This window comes from Balearica regulorum, chromosome 2 (genome assembly GCF_011004875.1).
Source record: "Balearica regulorum gibbericeps isolate bBalReg1 chromosome 2, bBalReg1.pri, whole genome shotgun sequence".
In the NCBI taxonomy this organism is placed as follows: Eukaryota; Metazoa; Chordata; class Aves; order Gruiformes; family Gruidae; genus Balearica; species Balearica regulorum.
In genome coordinates, this window is record NC_046185.1 from 116160098 (window position 1) to 116182374 (window position 22277).

The 22277-nt window shown below is 39.8% G+C and overlaps 1 protein-coding gene across 6 annotated transcripts in view; it reads right to left on the bottom strand.

Moving 5' to 3' along the window:
• The window catches only part of ELMO1 (engulfment and cell motility 1), a 313180-nt gene that overhangs the window by 166792 nt on the left and 124111 nt on the right, over positions 1 to 22277 (bottom strand). For all 6 annotated transcript variants that reach the window (XM_075745465.1, XM_075745471.1, XM_075745466.1 and 3 more), the window contains one exon: positions 22065 to 22196. In XM_075745465.1, coding sequence (XP_075601580.1) covers positions 22065 to 22196 — 132 coding nt within the window. The remainder of the gene's footprint in view (positions 1 to 22064; positions 22197 to 22277) is intronic.

Below are 22277 nucleotides of genomic sequence, written 5' to 3' on the forward strand. Positions count from 1 at the left end.
CATGAAAGAATTAGAAATATTAGAAAGCAAAAATTATACATCAATGTAATTGCTGCAACTTTAAAAGCAGACAAATATTTTGGGCACAACCTGTTCATTTTACATCTTTGACTTAGGAGAAATGGTGCACAAGCAAAACAGTCATAGGCTCATCATTTTGCAATAGGGAATCAAGAGGATGTCTGGAATCCTAGATTTTATATGGAAATACCTATGCAGTAGATATTGCAGAAAGGTAGTAGTCTAGGGCGGGAAAACAAAGGCTTACTGAGTTGTGGTTTCCAAAACTTCATCTTGCTAAAACTTTAAAAAAACAAAAAAAAACCAAAAAAAATCAACCAAAACCAACACCACTTTCATAAGTTCATCTGAATGACGAACAAAAGCCCTTCATAGCTATTTCCCCAACACAACCTTCCATCTTCCACATGTGATACATGTATCCGAACATTTAAAATCAGTACAAGACTGCTTCACACACATCGCAAGCCCAACAGACTTCAGCTTCTGGGAGGAGATAACTTCCGTTCCTACAATTTTCAACCATTCCACAAAGCGCATTTTAAGAAAGGCCGAGGCTGGCAGACTCACAAATGATGCCGCCTCCCCAGCATGAATATCTTAGCAGGACCTTCTATGCATTTGAAGCCACCTTCATTCTGGGTGTAAAGTACAATTCCTGGGGAACACCACTTGATACTCAGCCTTGCCATGAGGCATGTTTCCTTGGGAAAGCTGTTGGGAGGCTGTCAACAGGGAAATAGAACTTCGGCATTGGGCTGCATAAGCTCTCTTCACCCCCCTGCTATAACACAGGCAGAGTATACCTGGATAAATACCTGGCAAGCAGAGAGTATCAAGACCCAGCTACCCTTCTCCAGCTATTAAAATGCCAGCACTCATTTCACTGTTATTTACAAATAATGTAAATAAAAGCAGGACACTGAAATAAAAAGGTAGACCTACTGTTGTTTGAATAATTCTTTCCTTCATCCCATTTTACATATCAAATTCTATAGAAACATTGACAAAAAACAAGGACATGAGAAACCTCACAACATTTAGTAAGGATGACTCATTTTGTCTCTTACCATCAATACTAGTTCCATGTTCAATCAGAAAAGCCATCTCTCCATCACTTACTACTTTTTCTCCAAGTCAAGCCTATAAACCCAGCTATTTTCAATTGTTTCTTTCAAAAGTTTCTGTCACTTTGGATCCCAGGGTAACTAGGGCTTGACCTTCAGCTTTGTTAAGTCAAATAACTGGAGATATGCCAGCTGATAATAGCTGAAGACAGTCTGGCATGTGTGAGACAATACATTATCTTCAATTATTCTTCAAATTCAAAAGGAATGCCAGCAGCTTTGTTCCCTTCCTTCCTCCTCTTTCCCCCTAAAATCATTGTTTTCTTAACATATTGAATGTTTGTGGTTGAAATATTAACTTATTGAGAGTGGGTTTAGAAATGAGATACAAAGCTAAATTATCTAAAATGCTGTAGTGAATAATTCAAAAGTATGCAAACATCCCCACCTACAACATAATTTATTAAATATATGGAACACAATGCTTCAGGCGTATTAGTTGCATCTGTTTAGTATAAAGTCTATTGCATGTTTCTCTTTATAAAAAGCCAAGAGTAAGAAATACAAATGAAACAGATTTGTTACCTCCAATTTTTCAGATAATTTTTGATTTTTTTTCCACTAGACTGAGTAATATCTATGCATCTTTCAGCTTCAGTGCCTGGGCGGTATTTAACAGCTTATGCTTTTATACCATGCATGTTAACATACCAAGAGCATCAAGAATTTGTTAGCCAGTTTGGTAGGGTTCTGTGGAAATGAAAATTCATTCTTTTGGATAAGACGTATACCCAAAATCATGTCTGCTTATGCCATTAAAAAAAAAATAGTCACATGGCATGCTTCACAAGATTGCAGCTATTCTGGATAAATTCCAGTACAGTAAGTATATTCAGATAACTGAGCATTCTCATGTAGCCGTAGCTGTGTAAAGCTTTCTTCTCTGTTCTGAATGGCTCCACTGTCTCTGCTTTTGGCTTCCAAGGCAATCTCTGAGGGATGTATAGATTTCAGTTGTAAGAATGTATCCTCACACCGAGATGCCTGATCACAGTAACGGTGCACCGTCTGTAGATAACTGCTAATGGAATAAGCACCACTCGTTCATTATATTATTCCTAACAACAGTATCTTCCTCATGAATTGCTGAAGCATAGAAACAATTTATTTCCCTGCATTCCTAGCCTATTAAGGTACAAACTTTTTATTTCTGTCTTGACAGATATTGACAGCCCATCACAGATTTTGCATCAGTGCCATGTTCAGCTATGTAAATCAGTTGCCAAGTCACGCTAGTTTGTCCTGAAAGCTGCTTGCAGTAGGTGCTACACCCAGTAATAGCTGTTCTACACAGAAGAGCAAACTTCTGTTTTCCCAACCTCAAAGCAGCTCAGGTGAAACGCTATTCTGTGTATGCCTCCCTTCTGTAGGTTTGTACGACAAAAACACTACAGAATAGTGCAGGAAAGAATTAGGACTGTAAAGGAACTGATGATAGAACAAGTTCAGAACATCTGAGAAGGAAGAGTCCAATTTAAATGGTGTCGATGTAAAATGAACCCTCTCAAAACTGGTCATATTTTTTCTTACAGAAAAAGGAACAATCTGTCCACGAAGATAGTGCCAAGGACAGTAATCACTTTCTCCCATCTTCAATTACTTGCACTTACTCATTTTCTTCTTTCTTTTAAATCTAAGCCACAGTTCTGTGGGCTAGGAAGGAAAGCAATCAGCCGGTTCTACAGCACCTACGCAAAAACCTTCCCTGGGTCAAATGAGGAAATCACAATAGTGCATACATGGATGTTTGTTCGTAAGACCTCAGGATCTGGAGAGTGGGAACCTTTTAAGTGATATTCACAGCGAATTATGAATTGATAAGCTTATATTGGAAGTATCAATGAGCACACAACCTCACCACTTACCCCTTCCCTAAATAATCCTGAAGTTTTAAATGTTCCCATCTGTTCATTTATACAAGAATTACAAATATGAAAAAATGCTACATTAAAAAACCTCACATTTGTGCAGAGATAGTCAGCTAAAATTCTTAATGAGGAAGTAATCTTGTCTTTTTATTTAACAGCGCTACATTCAAAGAGATGATGATGCACACAACTTCCACCATCCAATTTAATGAGATGTAACAGTGACTTGGGAATTTTCAACCTCTGTGTATTCAATGAAAGCAAGAACTACAAACAGATTTGTTTTTCCCTTGATAACTCTTTAAATATGCAAATATGCATTTTTTTTCTTCCAAAGCTTTTTTTTTTTTTTTAATTTTCCAACAGAACTCTGTGATAGAATGAAAGTGTATCTGGAGGATCCCTGAATTTAAAATAACAATAATAATAAAAACATTATCTACCTCAAGTCAGAACTATCCAAGCTCAGCAACAGTTATATCTTTGAACGAACATGCAGAAAATCTTTTAAGATACTTTAAGTGCAAGTCATTTAAATCTGATCCCCGCTACCCCACCACAAACAAACAATTCCAGTATATCTCTAGTAGATACAGTTTTCATAAAGACTTACAAACTATGTTTGCATACAACGATGGTAGCTTTTCCTTTAATATATTTCTAGCTTTTTCCAGCTTCATGTTTCAGCAAATACTTGGCCATTTCTACCTGCTTAACATTTCTTTTTTAATGACAGCTTTGCAATACTTATTAGTAGACTGCAAATGTTATCCTCCAGTAATAAAACTCACTACAATTGACATAACATATTAAGCAACAGCCTTTCTGGATCAAGTTTGAACTCACCAATATAAAATTGACCTTCTTAGTAGCAAAAAAAATCATAAGCACAACCTGCACAATTTGCCTTACAAAAAAAAAAAATTACAAATTTGTAATTTGACTACTGTATTCCCTTGATTCACTAAGCTACTGTGTAATCTAATGTAAAGCACCACAGAACTCTACATAAATCACCACCAGAAGTCTGTCCCAATCATGAATGGATACAACAGTAGTCAGAATTGCAAAACTACGTTATGGTGGCGTAACTCAATCAGGTAATATCATCAGATAAAAACATAACAGGGCACGTCAAAAGACAAGCACTGTGTACTTTCAGCCATGAATAAATTACACATTGTAAAGCAAGACCTAAAGCTCTTGCATAATTCTTAGTGTTTTATACATAACTATATTACAGTTTTACAATTACATGAAGGTAATGCTTTGGATTTCAAGATCTTAAGCCCTAGGGACTGCCACTAGTTTGAAAGTCTAAAAGAATCTAAAATGAGTGCTGTAACTTCAAGTGATCACATCTTGTCCATCGCACAACAACTATGAACCACCTTTCAGTTTTATTTCATAGAATCACAGAATAGTTTGGGTTGGAAGGGACCTTGAAGATCATCTAGTTCCAACCCCCCTGCTACGGGCAGGGACACCCTCCACTAGACCACGTTGCCCAAAGCCTCATCCAACCTGGCCTTAAACACTTCCAGGGATGGGGCCTCCACAACCTCTCTGGGCAACCTGTTCCAGTGCCTCACCACTCTAACAGTAAAGAATTTCTTTCTAACATCTAATCTAAATCAACCCTCCTTCAGCTTCAACCCATTACCCCTTGTCCTGTCACTACACTCCCGGATAAACAGTCCCTCACCAGCTTTCCTGTAGGCTCCCTTCAGGTACTGGTAAGCCACAATTAGATCTCCCCAGAGCCTTCTTTTCTCTAGGCTGAACAATCCCAACTCCCTCAACCTGTCCTCATAGGAGAGGTGCTCCAGCCCTCTGATCAGCTTCGTGGCCCTCCTCTGGACTTGCTCCAACAGGTCCATGTCTCTCCTGTACTGGGGCCCCCAGAGCTGGACGCAGTACTCCAGGTGGGGTCTCACGAGAGCGGAGTAGAGGGGCAGGATCACCTCCCTCGACCTGCTGGTCACGCCTCTTTTGATGCAGCCCAGGACACGGTTGGCTTTCTGGGCTGCAAGCACACACTGCCGGCTCATGCTGAGCTTCTCATCAACCAACACCCGCAAGTCCTTCTCCTGGGGGCTGCTTTCAATCCATTCCTCGCCCAGCCCATAGTCATGCTTGGGATTGCGCCGACCCACATGCAGGACCTTGCACTTGGCCTTGTTGAACTTCATGTGGTTTGCACGGGTCCACCTCTCCAGCCTGTCAAGGTCCCTCTGGATGGCATCCCTTCCCTCCAGCGTGTCGACCACACCACACAGCTTGGTGTCATCGGCAAACTTGCTGAGGGTGCGCTCAATCCATGTCACCGACAAAGATGTTGAACAGTGCCGGTCCCAGTACTGACCCCTGAAGAACGCCACTCGTCACCGTTCTCCACTTGGACATTGAGCTGCTGACCACAACTCTGAATGTGACCATCCAGCCAATTCCTTATCCACTGAGTGGTCCATCCATCGAATCCATGCCTCTCCAATTTAGAGACAAGGATGTCACGTGGCACAGTGTCAAATGACTTGCACAAGTCCAGGTAGATGATGTCAGTTGCCCTTCCCTTATCCACCAACGCTGGAAGTATAGAAGGCCATTTTTATTTAATAAGGACATACTTTAAATTTGGATACACGTTTAGCACTTCACAAATTGTTGACTTATTATTGAAGCAATGTTTTCTAGGCAAATGAAGTTATCAAGCAATAACAAGTCATGTACTCTCTCAGGGATATTGATAATGAATCAATGGGACATGCTCATTTCAATTACATTTTTTCAGCTTGCAAAAATACTACCAGATATCCACTAAGTTTACAGAATAACTGAATAAGCAGTCAAACATCCACTAGATCTAGCCAGAATGGGTTGAGAAATTAAAAGCCATACTAGTTTATTACTGCTCCTCACTTGAGATTACCAGTTCATTTAACAATCACGTCAGCAGACCGTGCCAGATTTCCTATTCCACACTTTTGGGCAAAGTCAGTCCTCTTTAGATGAAACCAGTGTTGGATGACGCATGAGCTAATCCAGATGGCTTTCACTGCAGGGAATTAGGGACCGTCCCCAGGAGACTTTCTAGAGGCTCAACTGAAAGGGCAGCTGGAGAGCAACCAAGGGCTACAGTTTTTCAGATAGCTCCAGCTTTTCCAAAATCATGATGGAAGTCTATTAACCATGTCCTGGCCAGCAAGCAATTTTTGTGTTACTTGAACTACAGCAGTCAAGAAGTACACCAGGATAAACTGGCATGGAGTATCCCCAGCCTAAAAACAAATAATGTTATAAATACAGGCCTTTTTATGACCTTGGAACATGTCAGGAGATCGACTGGTTTAATTTTACCAGTCTCATTAAAGCAGTTTGCCTTTTCTACATAGATAGGATCTAAGGCACAAATTCTCATCCTGCCCAGCAGGATAATTATCAAGCTAGCAAGACGACAGTCATGTGAGAAAACCATGTGAAAAGCATTAGCAGGAACAACAAGCCACAAAAATCAATCCATCTAAACTTGAATATTGTAAACAAACACAGATTACACGTTTGCAGCTAGATGGAAGTCAGACATGGCAGAATCAAAATCTACCTGAGTAATTTTATCTCTGTTTGTGAATCTTATCAGATGCATAAATTAGTTAAACTTCGTGTTCCTAAGTCCAATTGTGGCATGAAAAGCCTTTTTTGAGTTCAGGTAAGCTTAATGGCTGTTGAGTAAGGGTACACTGTGACTTCTACTCATTATTTAAGCATAATGGCTGGCACTGTTGGTATATTGGTGTACAAGCATTAATGGTCCTGACTGAAAGTTCAATGACTACTTATTAAGGAGAAATTCAGAGCTCTTGAACAGGGATTTTGTGTAAAAGTTAACTATTTTGTATCATTTCCTTAAGAAATATACATACGTATATAATTTATCATATGGATGAAAGACCCTAGTTTTATAGCTTATCGACAACAAAAAAAAAGAATCTCTAGATCTTTTTATTAAGTAAAATGAAAGGTTCAAAACCAAGTTCTGCCAAATCTTGCACTGCTTGAATCAGTCTTCAAAGCATAAGACTACTAGTAGAGCATCTTTTTGATTATTTTAGTTCCACTTCAAGTGGTTTTATCTAAGCTTAACCTTTTTGACATAATATTTGCTTCTGTAATGAAGGTGCATTAATTAAAACACCTTTCAGGCATCATTTCTTTTAAAGAAAAAATACTTAAATTACAAGCAAGCGAGTAAAATCAGGGTAAAAACAATCATCAGAATTTTCACAAAAATGTGTATCTACAGGGAACCCACATGCAAAGCAGCCCACTTAATTGCCGCAGTTGCCTCTGCCATACATCATCACTCAGAAGACTTCAGTGAAACCCCTAATGGCATCCTTCCTGCTGTAACAACTATCAGCTCTGGTAAAGGATATGATGTTTACATACTATGGTAGGCATGGCACAACCACAGAACAAGAAGGCTGGAACTCCTTTTGTGCGGTGAATTATACTTCCCTTGGAAATTCATTAATAACGATGACTGTGGTGGCTGGGGGCATGCTTGCATCCTTACAAGGCACATTGCTTTGAGAACAGTGAGCTTTGCAAGGAACCTAAACCCAGTGCCAAGTATTACGAAGGTAAATTGTGATAGATCTTGTTCTTCTTTTAGATATTTCCATAGAAAGGTTTCACATTTTTCTCTTCCAAGCAAGCTAGCTAAAATGGCTGTCATGTGCAAAAGGAAAGGGCCAGGCTGTGTTTAGTTCAAATAAAGAGTAGAGAGAAGTCAGCCCCGTATCTGAGAAAACTCCACTTCAAAATGAATCAGCCATGTGAATCTACTGGCTGCCTGGCAGCTAGATATAACAGCTGTCAAAATTTAAAACCGGGGAATTGAGCTGAAATGTCATCTGTGGCTAGGCATACGGACTCACAGTCCTAGGTAAAAAACCCTGCTGCCACCGCGGAGCTCTGTGGTTCACATACTGACACTACTTTTATTACCTGTGACCAGGTCAACCTTCTAGTAACCACAGAGGACAAGCTGAAAACTAATCTACAGTAAAGGAACTGTCAGCATATATGATATTTTAGCGACCTTTGGATGTAAGTTTCCACATACAAAATGACTAGTTCTATGGTCAAATCTTCCCCCTGCTTGAGTAGAAACAGCCAAGCTTTGTAGATGTCAGACATGGGTTTGGAAAAAAGGACCAACCCCTCCTAAAATCTTTGAGTTCCTACATCTGTCTTAAGTCATCAATAGCCTATGTCCATCCTATACCATACCCTCATCTGTCCTTGGTAGTGAGGTAATAAAAAAATAGAGACAAAAACCCACAGAATCCATTTATTGGGGAATTTCAGCTCGCTTGACTTCCATTTTTCTTTGCCTCCCTCTACAGGAATGTGAAGCTTTTGTGACTAGAGCTGTGCTCTGCGAAATGCAGATACGTTTTGAATGTCTGGGCATTGTTCTGCTCTGCCTCCAGTTTCCTCCAGACATCAAAAAGAGGATGGAGCTGCAGCAAAATGCGTGAGGATTTAAGAAAACTAAGGAACTTCTAAAAGAACACATACCATTGACACTCATGTAGGAGCTGTGTAACAACCTGACTACATCAAACAATAAAAATATTCAGAATTCAGATATGAAGGTGTTTTTAATTTGGGGAGATAATGCAGTTATTCACAAATAAGATGCTTTTCTCCCCCTTTTAATTCAGTCACAGGCCTAAGTTAATGAAATCACATATTCAAAGAGAATGTCTGTAATTCTTTGTAAATGAAGAAAACCTGGAGTACTTCATGTGCTATGCTATTTACTGTCCTGTAAATCTTACAACAGGCAAAAAAAAACCCACCAGAGGAATGGGAGGAGGGGGAACAGACTGATATGTACATTTAAGTAACATACACATCTGTGTGCATGCATGCATACACTCGAAATTTGCATAGGCTTAAAAAAACCCCAACTATTTGCGGTAATTAACATTAACTTGAATTTACACCGTTTCACAAAGCTACCATCACTTCAATATCAAGCAACGGTTTGTGTAGAACCAGCTATCCAAGCTAAGCCGTGTGAAACAGATGAAGCCCACGCTAAAAAAAAAAAAAAAAAAGTCATTATGTCTGACCAGTTAGTTTTGGGGGGCCTGTTTCTTTACCTTTTTTTTTTTTTGTACGCAAATTCTGAGGCATGTGCAGTACATAATATCCAGAGAAAGATGCCCAAGACCCATCTCTAGGAGAAGGGGTGAGAAAACAATTAGCAGTAAAAGAACTCTGCTGTTATGACACACTCGAAACAAACTACTCAGCCCTACTACATCCAAATCCATGGAGCTTGCCTGCCCCCACGAGTTTAGAACTGGGATGCACACAGTGAACAAGCAGCAAACCAGAAAACATAGATAGTATATAAAAAAAATATGCCAAATACAATGCTGCATTGCCCCTAATTTTACATTAGCACATTTACATTCGTTATAGTAAGTTTTCTTCAAAAGAGGCATATTTTTTTAAAATCACAAGGAGTTTAAGATTTTACAAGTTCACAATGAATAATATTGGAAAGGTATAAAAAAACTAAAACCCCTTTTATCCTCCCTCTGCAAAATAATAGGTCTTATCCTGTCATTAAGAAACTGATTTAAATGATGATTCCTCTTCAGTTAATATTTATAATAAACACAAAATTATCAAAAAGTATTAAAAATCAAAACATGGAAAGATTGAGATTATGCAGAGTCAGTTCATTCCCACAGACACACAACCACAGATATTTCATTTTTATTAGTTTTAAGTTCATTCTTAAAGTGACAGTGAAAAGTCAAAGAAGGTTGGTAGCCCATCAAAATGGGATTTTTTTTTTTTTTTTTTTTTTAATTCTTTTAAATCTGTTCTCCTGTGGAAGGACTAAAGCTAAGAGGAATTCAATAGCATACAGTAAAAGGCTGGTGTATTCATTTTAACAACGTGCAAATTGTTAGACACCCGTAGCTCCTGACAAACAATCCTGCTAAATCACATGCAGCCGCATGGTAAACAAGCACAGCAGCTTTAAAATACGGACTTGCTGGCCGCAGTTGTTGGTCACTGTAGTGATGCATCTGACCAGGCACCTCTTTCTGTACAATTACTGGCTCAGACCAACAGTACCAAGTTTATATAAAACTTAATAGCTCCTCTAATACATAGATATCATCCACCGCGCATGTCATAAGTTCAGGTTTTGCTGGTTGTAACTGACCAATTTTTTGTTAATAAAGTTTCTCAGGTTTTCTCTCAGCCATTTTAAACCTCATGCCTCCAAACAGCAGTAATTCCCTTCCACCCCTCTGTTAGCACTCACGGTCAGTAGACAACAGTCTGATGATGAAGAAACAAATGCATTATCTTTCTTCGGATTTACTGATCAATTCATGGTTTTCATGACTCATCTCATTTTTTGTCATTCTTCAGTATATACTCCACACTGCTGCCACATTTGGCTGAGAAGCTATGGAGTCACCTGACAGCATCTGCCCCTGAGGCCAGTGGAGATCACCCCTCTCCCTTGGGGGGCTGCACCCCAAGCCATCCTCACCAGCTCTGCCCCACTCACATATATGAAAGGCAACCAAGCCATCCCCTGCTTGTGCTCAGCAGGCATCTACCCATGCTTCCTTACACTGCCCAAACTGGTTCACAGGCTCAATGGAAGAGATTTGTGGATCAAATGCTAACCCTGGGGGCTAACCTCCTCCAAGTTATACCAGAGGAGATCTCCCCCACAGCCACACATTGACTTGAACGTCTCGGCAAATGCAGATGTCAGTGTGGACAGTGGACTTTCAGCATGAATTTTGCTAAGTTGCAAACATCAGTGTGCAGTGCTTCATTCCACGTGCAGCAATCCTATTTCCAACACAGTCCCACGTTTCCACAACCTAGCACCAAATACATAGCATGACACGAAACCACGGAATACTTCGTTTATGGCAGACAGTAACTTAAAACTATGAAATTATGCTTATGGGAAAGAACGCAGTAGGTCATATACCTATGGGCTCCTAACAGTGCCAAGCACAGGATGGCTACGAGAGTAAGCTTGTGTGGCACCTCCATGATTTCTGTATTTGTGCTCTCAGGTTTGGAAAAAGATTGATGCTTTGCTGCTATTGCTCACATTTGCAGAATATGGCCTGAATTGGCAATCAAACGTAAGTTTTTCTGATTAGATCTTTAACTACATTTACAAAATCTCATATTTTACAGATTTGCAGAGACTGTTGGAAAAAATAAACAAACCCCAAACTAAAAAATCCAGATTGTAAAAAAGCATCCCTGTCAAAGAGCCTACACAAGGCTGAAAAACACTCAGACACAGGAACAACCTACTATTTCAGAGGGGAAAAAAAATATCTCACCAGTAAGTGCCAGGCAAAAATGAAACTCTACTTACAGTGTACTGTATAACAACCTGTAGCAAGCCAAATGAAGTAACTTTTTATTGCTCCCAGAGGTATCATTTAGCCTAAATATCAAACATCTGCTAGCATTCAACTGAGAAATGGGAATTTACAGCCCAGAACAGTTATTTCTACTATTTCTAAGGCTGAAATGATTACGTACCCATGCAAGTGAGTTGAACAACTTTTGTGAACAACCTACATCGGGTATGATGCTAGTGCCCTCTGCTGTGCAATACTACAAATTAGTTAGCAGCTTTCTTTTAAAATGAGGTTCAGCTGTAGTCCAAATAATATCAAGCCATATAAACACAGTAAATCAAGGATTTGTATCTTCAGGTACATATTAAAGAAGAACAATCTTGACAGACATTCAGTATTACTGTAAAGAGAGGATCTAAGTATTCACTTAGAAAACATTCTGTGAGACTACCATGTGGAGCTGCATACTGTAAAATAACCTAAAATATTAAGCTAATAAAATTAAAACACTCTTTTGTTTTTCAACAGTGAAATGGAGACTTTTTATTCTTTAATTAGGAAACAAAATAAAAAATCCTTTTTGAGACTGACATTATCTCCATATAGATTCAGGAGATTTAACTCTCAAAGAATCTGTGGCCATGGTTATGTCTGTGCCACAGCAGGTATACCTCTGAAAGGATTGTGGCACAAGATAATAGTAAGTCCATGCTGGAGACAGTACACCTCAAAGCACCTGTGGCTGTGGTTAAGTCCATGCTGCAGCAGGTACACCTTGAAGCATCAGTGGCTATGCAAGAGGTCATGCTGGAGCACCTCAAAGCGTGTGGCCATGGATAAGCCCACGACAGAGCAGCTACACCCCTGGACCGCAGCCATGGGTAAGGCGACGCTGGAGCAGGTTTACTTCTGAAGGGACTGGGGCTGTGGGTAAGGCCATGCTGGAGCAAGTACATCTCTGAAGGCATTGAGGTCCGTGGATAAGGCCACACTGGAACAGGTGCACCTCAAAGTGACTGTGGCTGTGGACAAGTCTATGCTGCAGCAGGTCTACTGCTGGAGTGACTGTGGCTCAGAGCAGGTACAAAGGGACTGAAGTCTGTGGGTAAGTCCAAGCCGGAGCAGGGGCAAGGGGAGGAGTTCATTGCAATTTTAAACCCTATAACCTGGCCCAAAGGGATGGAGACTGTAATGGATATACCTTTAAATTGTTGTAACCCATGATTTGAGTTGCATGTTATAGGAATTACTATAGCAGTAAAGGCTTATTTTCTACTTTTTCCTAAAAACATACAACTCTGCTGTTCTTCTAGTACAAGGTGGTGCTGCACTTCTGATGCAGAGAATACTAATGAAATACACAAGCATTTCAAATATTAACATCAGTTTAGATGTTTTCATTGGTTTAAGATCAATGTTACATGACATCCTGGGCTGTTATTCTCAGTGATTAGCTCTTGTTCATGTGATATTCCTATGCACAGCAACAGGATTGTACAGATAAATGTCACTCTCTGAAAACAGGAATGATGGAACTGGTCCTCAAATTCTGTTTTGTCTCAAGTACTTCCAAATAAGTGTTTAAGAAAGCAAATACTGTCATATGAATCTATGTCTTTTGATTAAAAAGATGATTAAATACTGCAAGTAACAGTCACTATACAACTCTCTCATAACACCTACAAATACGTATGTATCACTAGCCTTCACCTTCCAAAACTTACCCTGAGGAATAAATCAGCAATAGCTTATTTCTAAAGCATCTGCTGAAAAAAATTCAGCTTCAAACCATAACGACAGAATGGAGAGTGAAGCTTGCAAACAACGGAGAAGAGCTACCTCTAGTGGTCATAAGGGTAAAAACGGGAGAAGAAATGCTATATACATTCCTGTCTTAGCCCACTGGTTCAAAGTTAAAGGAAATTTCAGAGGCAAAAGAGCAGACCATGTATTTTTTCTGGTCATAGCATTTGCAAATTTAATTCTGGTAAATAAATAAATCTATGAACCATGTACTATGATGAAAGATAAGAAGAAAAACCTCCTTTCTGGTGGAGTGCCACTAGACATGGTTTCTGCTTTCCTACGTGGTGCTTAATTATTAGCTATTATTAATTAATGACAAAGAATTTTACTTTAAAGTGGGTCATTGTTACATATAGAAATATGGCAACCAAACTGAGGGTCAGGCACTTCTGTCTCGAGGCAAAGCAGCCTCAACCACTGCATGTCTGAATAGTTCAGCAAAAGGAAATCTTCTCCAACTGATTATTTTTCCAGCAACAAGTGATTTCAAAAGTTTTGAAATAAGAAAAGAGGGTTGTGGAAGTAGAGGGAGTACGGGAGGATGGAAAACTACAAATCCTTTTCAGTAGTGCAGACCACCTGTCATCTATGCTTTTCTATCATTAAGCCAACAATTAAATCTTATCAATTTAAAATTCAAAAAAGGATCAGATCTAGAGTGGCTCACAGACAGTATCATTCTAAAACTGTTCCTCTGCCACTGCCAAAGCCAAGCCAACAAGATAATCTGAGTATAAGAAAACATTACTTTTAATATAGTTGAAAAGTTTCCCCAAATGATAAACAATGCAACACTTCCCATCACTGCAGAGTGTCACCAACAGAAGGAAACATCAGAGACCTGGGAACAGAACAGCTGAATATGACTACTCAAGACACTTCAGATGAGTTTTTCAGCATTTTACACCAGTTCCATATTCGAGTCCCCTGTTCCAGGCTTTCCCACTCCTAGAACTCATAATAAGATCTTAAGATTTCAAACACTCAGGCTTTCCTTTTTTTCCCCGAAGAAAAAGGATGTTCATGCTCAGGTCTTCAACAAGAATAGCTAAGTAAATGCATCACATGGGGTCTGCTTCTGTCCATCTCCCCTCTCACCCTCTCTCCTTGGAAAGTCTTACCCTCTCTAGCCTGGCAGACTGCTACCATTAATCCAGATGCCCAGCTGGAACGAAAGGGCTTCAGAGATTTAGCTGACATTAATAACTACAGAGAATTTAAGGACTGTTAATACTCCTGCAGGGCATGCATCCCAACCCCACCTCAGTCTTGCTCAGTTTTTCCTTTTTAGAGCCCATCTCAATCTACTGCTTAACTGACTACCACTAACCCACACCATGCAAATTACCTAGAATTGTGCACTGCCCTTTCACTGCACAATTTCACTCTGAATCTTCACCTCTATCAGAATCAGAATAAATACTGAATGATTATCACACAGCCATCTAAGTATTTATCTACTGCCTTTCCATCAATAGAAATGTGAACTTTCCTTTAACACACACACACCATTCCAAGTAAACCCATGCCTCAAATCTGTGGTCATATAATTTATCATTAATATTATGTTACAATAAACAGTTATATTCTTCACAACTAGGATGCAACTATTTCACAGTCCAACGTAGTAAGCAAAAAGTAACACCGTATCTTTAGAAAAAAATAATCTAACTATGGTTGAGCCATTCAAGTCAGAACCTCCCACTTTATGTTAAAAAAATGAGGAGAAAAGCATTTTGTCTACAGGTCAGAGGAGAGTCTCTAGTGCTGACTATTATTACGGTTGCCCAACACTTCCCATTACTAGATCTTGTTCTCAGTTGTTAATAGCTTGGACAGCACTTATCACAGCAACTGAAATTTTCCACGCTGAGGCAAACATTAATCTTTGGAACATTGCAGCTAAACTCAGTCCATCAATTTCTGAAAATAAAACACATGAAAAATGCAATTTGGGTCTGACTTTTGAAAGCCCTGACAATTTTCAGTGCAAAGGCTGTAAATGTGAGCCAACTGACTGAGCAGGCTTTACACTGATGGAGGAACAAACGAGGTGGGAGGAGGACACGGAGAGAGAAAGGCAAGAGAAAACCCAGAGCAGAACCACGCCACAAGGAGAGAGTGGGGGTGGGAAAAGAGGAAATTCAGGGAGATTGAATGAATGAATGAGGTAATGGGGATCAGTGATCAGACATGCTGGAAGGAGACAGATCCAACCTGAAATAAAAATGGAACAAAGAACCCGAGGGGAGTGGGAAATCAAAATCAAACACTAGGGTAAGAAATGGAGAGAGAAAGACCAGAGGACATAAGGAGTCAAAAAGGAAAGTGAGATAGCGCAGCAAGGAGACTGCAACAGAATACAGAAAAGAGGGAGCCTCTGAGCTACCACAGCTCAGGGAGTGAGCCCAGAAGCCACCTAAAGACAGAGTTAGAAAAACCCAGAAAGGTGTGGGGTGTGAACCTCAGCCACACAGCCAGCAGGTCAATGCACAGCCAGCAGCCACACACATACCCAGGCTGCTTGTTTACTCCCCTCCTCAACAGAGGAGGGAGAGAAAAAGGATGAAAAATCTTGTGGGTTGAGATTCGGATAAGGAGACTGCTTACCAGTTACCATCATGGGCAAAACAGACTTAACTTGGGGAAAGCCACTTTAATTCATTGCCAATTAAAATAATTAGGGTAGTGAAAAGCAAACATTAAAACGACACCTTCCCCCCACTCTCTTCCAATGCTTACCTTCACTCCTTCATTTGCAAATCCTGGGGCAGGGGTGGGGACACAGATAGGGCATGACATGAAAATGAGCTGGGGGGATGAGCAGCTTCCAAGTGAGCATGAGGAAACTATACACACCAGAGCTCTTCCAGATAGGTTGAAAAGGACAGCAACTAAAGGCTGGAATACGTCCACACTTGCGGCAGTCATCTGAGTTTGCCACACTTGCAGGTAATCATAAAGTATTAATTACATGATTACAAATTATTTCCCTGACAACCTCCTCCTTTCAGTACAGAGAAGGGTCTTCCTCTGGAGAATATATAATGACATGAAGGAGGTTACTGTGCCCAATCATTCTAATTTGTTGAAGGAGATAAAAGTTATACAGAGGACAGCCTGAGAGGGGTTTTTCTATTTGAGACGGCTGCAGGAATAAACATACAGGAAGAAGCAAAATGGATCCAAGGGAGTAAGTCATGCTGGATAGTTATCCAGGCAGCTACTGACTTTGTCTTAAGTTATTTTTGGCCACAGCAACCTAAGGACTCTCCATTCCATATGGTGAATGACTAAGTTTCACCTGCTCTGGGGGAAAAACCCTGACTCACTACAGTCACTCTGACACAGAGATGGCTCATGCCTGCAAAGGTAATGTCCCAAACAAGTACTTCCCATTTGCTGGTGGAACAGAGACAACCTAAATTTCAGCCCAAACCTCTCAGTTAAGACAGCCTCAGACTTGGCCTGGTGATAAAGCTGTGCCTAGAGACAAGAAGGGGACTTACAAAAGACTGTAACATGCAAGACAGGCACTAACTGTATGTTCTTCATTTATCCAAATGCCCGACTTGATACAGTCTGCAGACAGTAACTCACATAAGTGTAACAGAAACCACACATTAAGGGAAGGAGAAAGTGTTCTGCAAAATAAAATCCTGAGCATCTTTCCTTAGCCAGAAACGTCAAGGGGAAAAAAACCCTTCCCTTCGTCTCTATATGGCCAACACTATCCCTAGGCGTCAGCTAGTGAACTATTCAAAGAGACAATGAGAAGTACCACAGAAGAACCCATGAGAAAAATGAATAGTTTTTATTTTCAGAGTGCTACTTGGATATTGTGCTGTGAAACAAGAGACTTTTGAAGAATAACATCAAAAGATAAGTAGCTGCTCATCTGGGATATGAAGAAGAGGGGAAAAAAAAAAGTCTGGAAGAAACCTCAAGAAGCTCATCAGGTCTATGTTCTGTCTAAGGCATGCTTCAGTTACTCCCAACTATTTTTTAAGTTTCTTTCCAGAGATCTCTAAGACACATCCTCCAAACTATCTATTCTGATGCTGCTTCTCCTCACATTAGAGAGTTTTTCCAAAATCTAACAAATCAGCTATGCTGTCATTTAAGCCATTATCCATCTAATTATTCATGTCTACCTTCAGACTTCTGAAAGCCACTCTGGGTTTTTTCCCATATAGTTCTCATGTGTTTTGTTTCCTGGATCCACCATTGTCAAATATATATAAATATAAACCTTTTCATACAGGGTCCATCTTTAAACTAGTAATGAATTTTGTCCCCATCATTCCAATTAAAAAAAAAAAAAAATCTTTTCCATAAACTGATTGCCATCACTGCATTTTAGCTTACGTATACTTCCTTCCTCTCAGCATTCACATGCTTGATATTTCCACAACCTTTAGCCTGGTGAGCTAAACAAGCCAACCTTTTGAAGTCATCTCTTGTAAGACATCTCCCTCATCACTGCACAGGCCTCACCCTCTGCACTCATCCTACATTCAATCAGTCCACAAGTCACTGCATAGGCAACTACAATTATACAGTGTTCTAGACGATGTCTCAGAAATGCAGAAGATGGCCTTAACAATTTAGCTGCTCTGAAAATATCTTTCCAGATATATCCTAGCTTAACATTTTATTTTTTTATGGCTACATTGCACAATCTCTCATCTTTTCTCATAGATTAGATATTTGCCTACAGAAGAAATTCTTGCCAGTGGTCCTAAATGAACACCATTGCACTTTGTATCACTGAATAAGATCACATTTCTATTTCTTTAATCTAAAAGGTCATCTAATTTGTGAATGACACGGTGATACTTTCATTGATGCCTCACAAATTTGTTCCATCAGAAGATTTCATCAGCATATGTTCACTCTTTTATGTCACCACCACTAATATTTTGAAAGTCAAGCCCATGCCTGCCTTTTGAAAAACATCCCACCATTCTCAATTTCCCTTTTAATTGTCACCTTTTATCAGACAGTTCCTTACTTACTTTGTATCTCCTGTACTAACCCACATTTTATTCTGCTACACTAAGAAATTCCAGTGCGGCATGGCAGAATTGTGAAGTCACTTTCCATGTTGACTTTTTGCACTCTTACAAACCATTTATATTCCATTGATGAAAAGTCAAACAAAAAACCCCTGAAGCTCTACGCATGCAAAGAAAAACTGTTCTAGGATGTGATTTATTTTTTTCCCAACGCTATTTAAGTTTCTTAGAATTTGGTCAGATCTGCCTCCAACTTTAAACACATTCACTATAACTTCTCAATGACAGTTAGTGTTGTTTATAAAATTACGATGAAAATACACAGGATATCAGTTTCTTGACTTGTATCTATTGCCTGCCTTGGTTATGGGAATTAAGTTTACTCAAATGCAAGAAAACTTTAAAAGCTTCATATTAAATGAGCTCTACAAAATTAAATCATTTTTAAAAATCAGGAATTTTAGGGTTGATTTTATTCTTACCAATATGGGGCTTTATCTTTTCTCTAACACTGAATTACCTTATTATTTGAAAGTCTACAAAAACTCTACTTCTACTACAAGAACTGACAGGAATAAACGTTGGTTGGGATTTCCCTGCCAAAAGAGATTTTAAAAAGGATGGGGAAGAAGAAATTCAGGCTACTTAATTTGCGATTGACTCAGAAAATAATTCAATAGGGTGGAATGTATCTTAGATCTCCTAACTGGGTCATCTTTTGTGGTGCTCATCAGCATTTTAATAAATCTCCGCAAGACTGTCTCATCTGAAAATCTCTTCGCCTATAATAAACTTCACATGGGTCATCACAACCATCTGGAACGGCCTTATGGTTTCTTTAACTGGATGTAGGTTTCTAACTATGTAGTTTTACAAATGGTATCATAACTTCTGAAACTGTGTCTGGACTTTGTCTCTTGTTGACATTAAATTTGTAGTGGGGCAAAGGTTTTTGATGTGGCCAAAAGAAATGAACAGAATTCTTGCATTTCACATACAGAAACAGAACAAGCAGTCCAGGAACAACTTGAAGGCTAGATACAGTTTTGCTCTACCCCTCGGAAAGAATGTTTAATCAGTTCAAGAAATTAGCATCCTGACCACCAACACCAGTGGAATAAAGACAGCATTCAAATGCAGCCTCCTATTTGGCTGGGTTTCTTCTTGTGCCACACAGCCAAAACAGGGGGAAGAGAAACCTCCCATTACTCAGGGCATAGATCAGTTGTTTGCTAATGCATCCCTCTTCCTGCAGCCTATGAAACAAAAGACACTTTAATGACGGACTGAAAATAAGTATATGGGGTGAAGACAGCCATGCTAACTGGAGTCCAGTCAGAGCACAGCCCACGTGCGAGGCTGGAGATCACCAGTCAGATTTCACAACAGGTCCTGCTTCCTTCCCCTGCTCTGTGAGGAAGGTCGAATTCCTTTTCAAGCTGTGAGAAAAGTTGTACGTGCAGGGTCACCTGTACTCTTAGCTCAAAGTAAAGCCTCTGTACTGGAGCAGAATAACTCCTCTCACAGCTTACAACTGACATTTTTATTATTTGTACATTACCTCATTATACTGTTAGAGGGATAACCTGCCTCCCATTGGGACCCCTTGCTATGGTGCTCCTTTCACAGTTCACTTTCCCATATTTCTTCTTATCTCCCATTATGCCTTTCCCACATTTTCTTCGTTGCTTTGATCCCAGTTCCCATTCCCTCCTAGACTTTGCTCCCCGTTCCCTTGTGGAAGGCTATCAGAATTAATTAGTAAGCAGTGCTGCAGTTACCCTTGACAACTGTTGGGAGTGTTTTTAGTAGTAGTCTAAATGAGAGTAATGAAGATAATGGATAAGTCCCTGCTGCACAGGCATAGCAAGAGAGTTTATGCAAACCCAGACAAGACAGTAACACATTTTGATTCACAGCGAGTGTCTTCCTTGCAACCCTATCAGCTAAAACATGCTGCTGTTAATAATTTCAGCTCTGCAGAATCAAAATATATCCTGTGGGACAAACAAAAGCATTGGAAGAACTAGTGCCAGCTTGCACAACTAGTCATCTCTAGTCCTTGTTAAGCAGCAGAAAAACAGGATTGGATTTCAGGTCTGTGCACTAGTGCCAGTTCAGCTTCTGTTGGATGCAATTACATGCTTAGATTTTCCAACTCCACTTTTAAGAACACAAGATCAGATTTTCAGAGGTGCAAGATACTTAGGTGTCAGTGATGCCTGTGGGAGCTGAGAGACTTCAACATCTCATAAAACTAGAGCGAGCAGCAGATACGTGAAAGTAATCAGCTTGAATTAGGGAACAATCGTTTTAAGTCTGACTTCTTTGATTCTTCTATGTGCTTCCATATCTCTATATGTACAGCCCCGACATGACTTTAGCATACCCCATCACTCCCTCTGTGTTTGTCACCATTTCTTTCTTTGTCACCAGCTACTTTTCCTTCTCCTATGACAGTGACCACCCACCTCTGTTCTCATTGACAAGTCTCTAAGCCAGGGTCTGCATTTTCTTTTGGTTCTGGCCTTGAGGGCACAAAGTCCTCTGCTCATCTCACTGTAGGAGCTGCCAGTTCAGAAGTTGGAATAGCAATGGTCTTCTATTGCATAGAACTAAGAATAGATTTATAGACAATGAAAAACCACATTGAGTTTCAAAAACTTCTTCAAAGCCCTAATTTTACTATCGTCCTTTAGAATACATTCCTCCCTTCCCATCTATTTACTTACGATTCCTTACAGATGTAACAGCACTGATACAGCAGTAATTTCTCCTCATTCATCAGTAATGAAAACAAGTATCAGAACCCAGAAAGCCTCCTCCCAAACCACCAGGGAACTGGGTAATGCTGAGCCCTATGCCACAGAGCTGAGCTGAGCACTCAAACTGCACAGCGAGCTCCAGCTTGCGCCAACAGTGTTTAAAACCACCCTGTCTATAACTGTGGCTACTGTACTATGTTCAGGGTGTGTTTGCCAGGCCAACAGCAAAGAAATGAATCACACAAGATATGAAGCATACAATTTTACCTAAGGAGAAGGAGAAAGAAAATTGCATACTAACCTAAAGTGAACAATAAATCAAGATACTGATTGCAGTGTATGTGTGCATGCTCTGTTTCCAAAGGGGGTGCAATACACATTATTCATTAATATAAATGTATGCAACAGTTTAGCCAGATTGCGCTTGTTTCCCCAACACAGCTTCAGCCAAGACCGGAATTCCAGTTGGTCTGCTTAAGTCAGGGTAAGAGATTCTGCATCCCCTACTCACCGATGAAAGGACTTCAAGAACCAAAACACAGGGCCCTACAAGGAAATACCATAGAGTCTTACCTTGGATTTATTGAGCTCATCAGTCCACTTTATTACTAACAGAGTACAATGACTTTACAGATCTGCCACAGATCCATTAGACAATGCTTGTTCATCCAAGATATCATTAAAAGTTAGATTTTCATTATGGCATGTCATGCAAAACTATGTGCTTCAACCTCAGACAGTTATTTCTTCCAATTAACCCTAACTTCTGCCAAAGCAATCATGTGGCATTAACGGGATTTGAGAAAAAAAAACAAACAACAACGAAACACACAAACAAACAAAACCACACCACCAAATCAAACCAAAAGAAACAAAAACCCACCACCACCACCGAAATTATGATATTCCTTTGTAGGAAACAGCCAGAAGATGAACTAAGAGAAGCGTCTGATTATAGGATGCACTACAACAGATGCACTCACCCACTTTCAGTGTACCACCACACAAAAATACTCACAATAAATCCAAGTTTTTTATAGTCACGAGTATACATAGATTTGCGTTTCTCAATGCTGCCACTACTGTTGTTAGGTTCAGATTCTGCATCAAAGGCAATTCTTCGGAGTTCAAATATGATATCCCGTTGAGCCTATGTTAAAACAAGGTTAAAAAATTGGTTAAAATAATTTACCTCTCACTTTAATGGCCAATACAACAAAAGCTGTTTCAA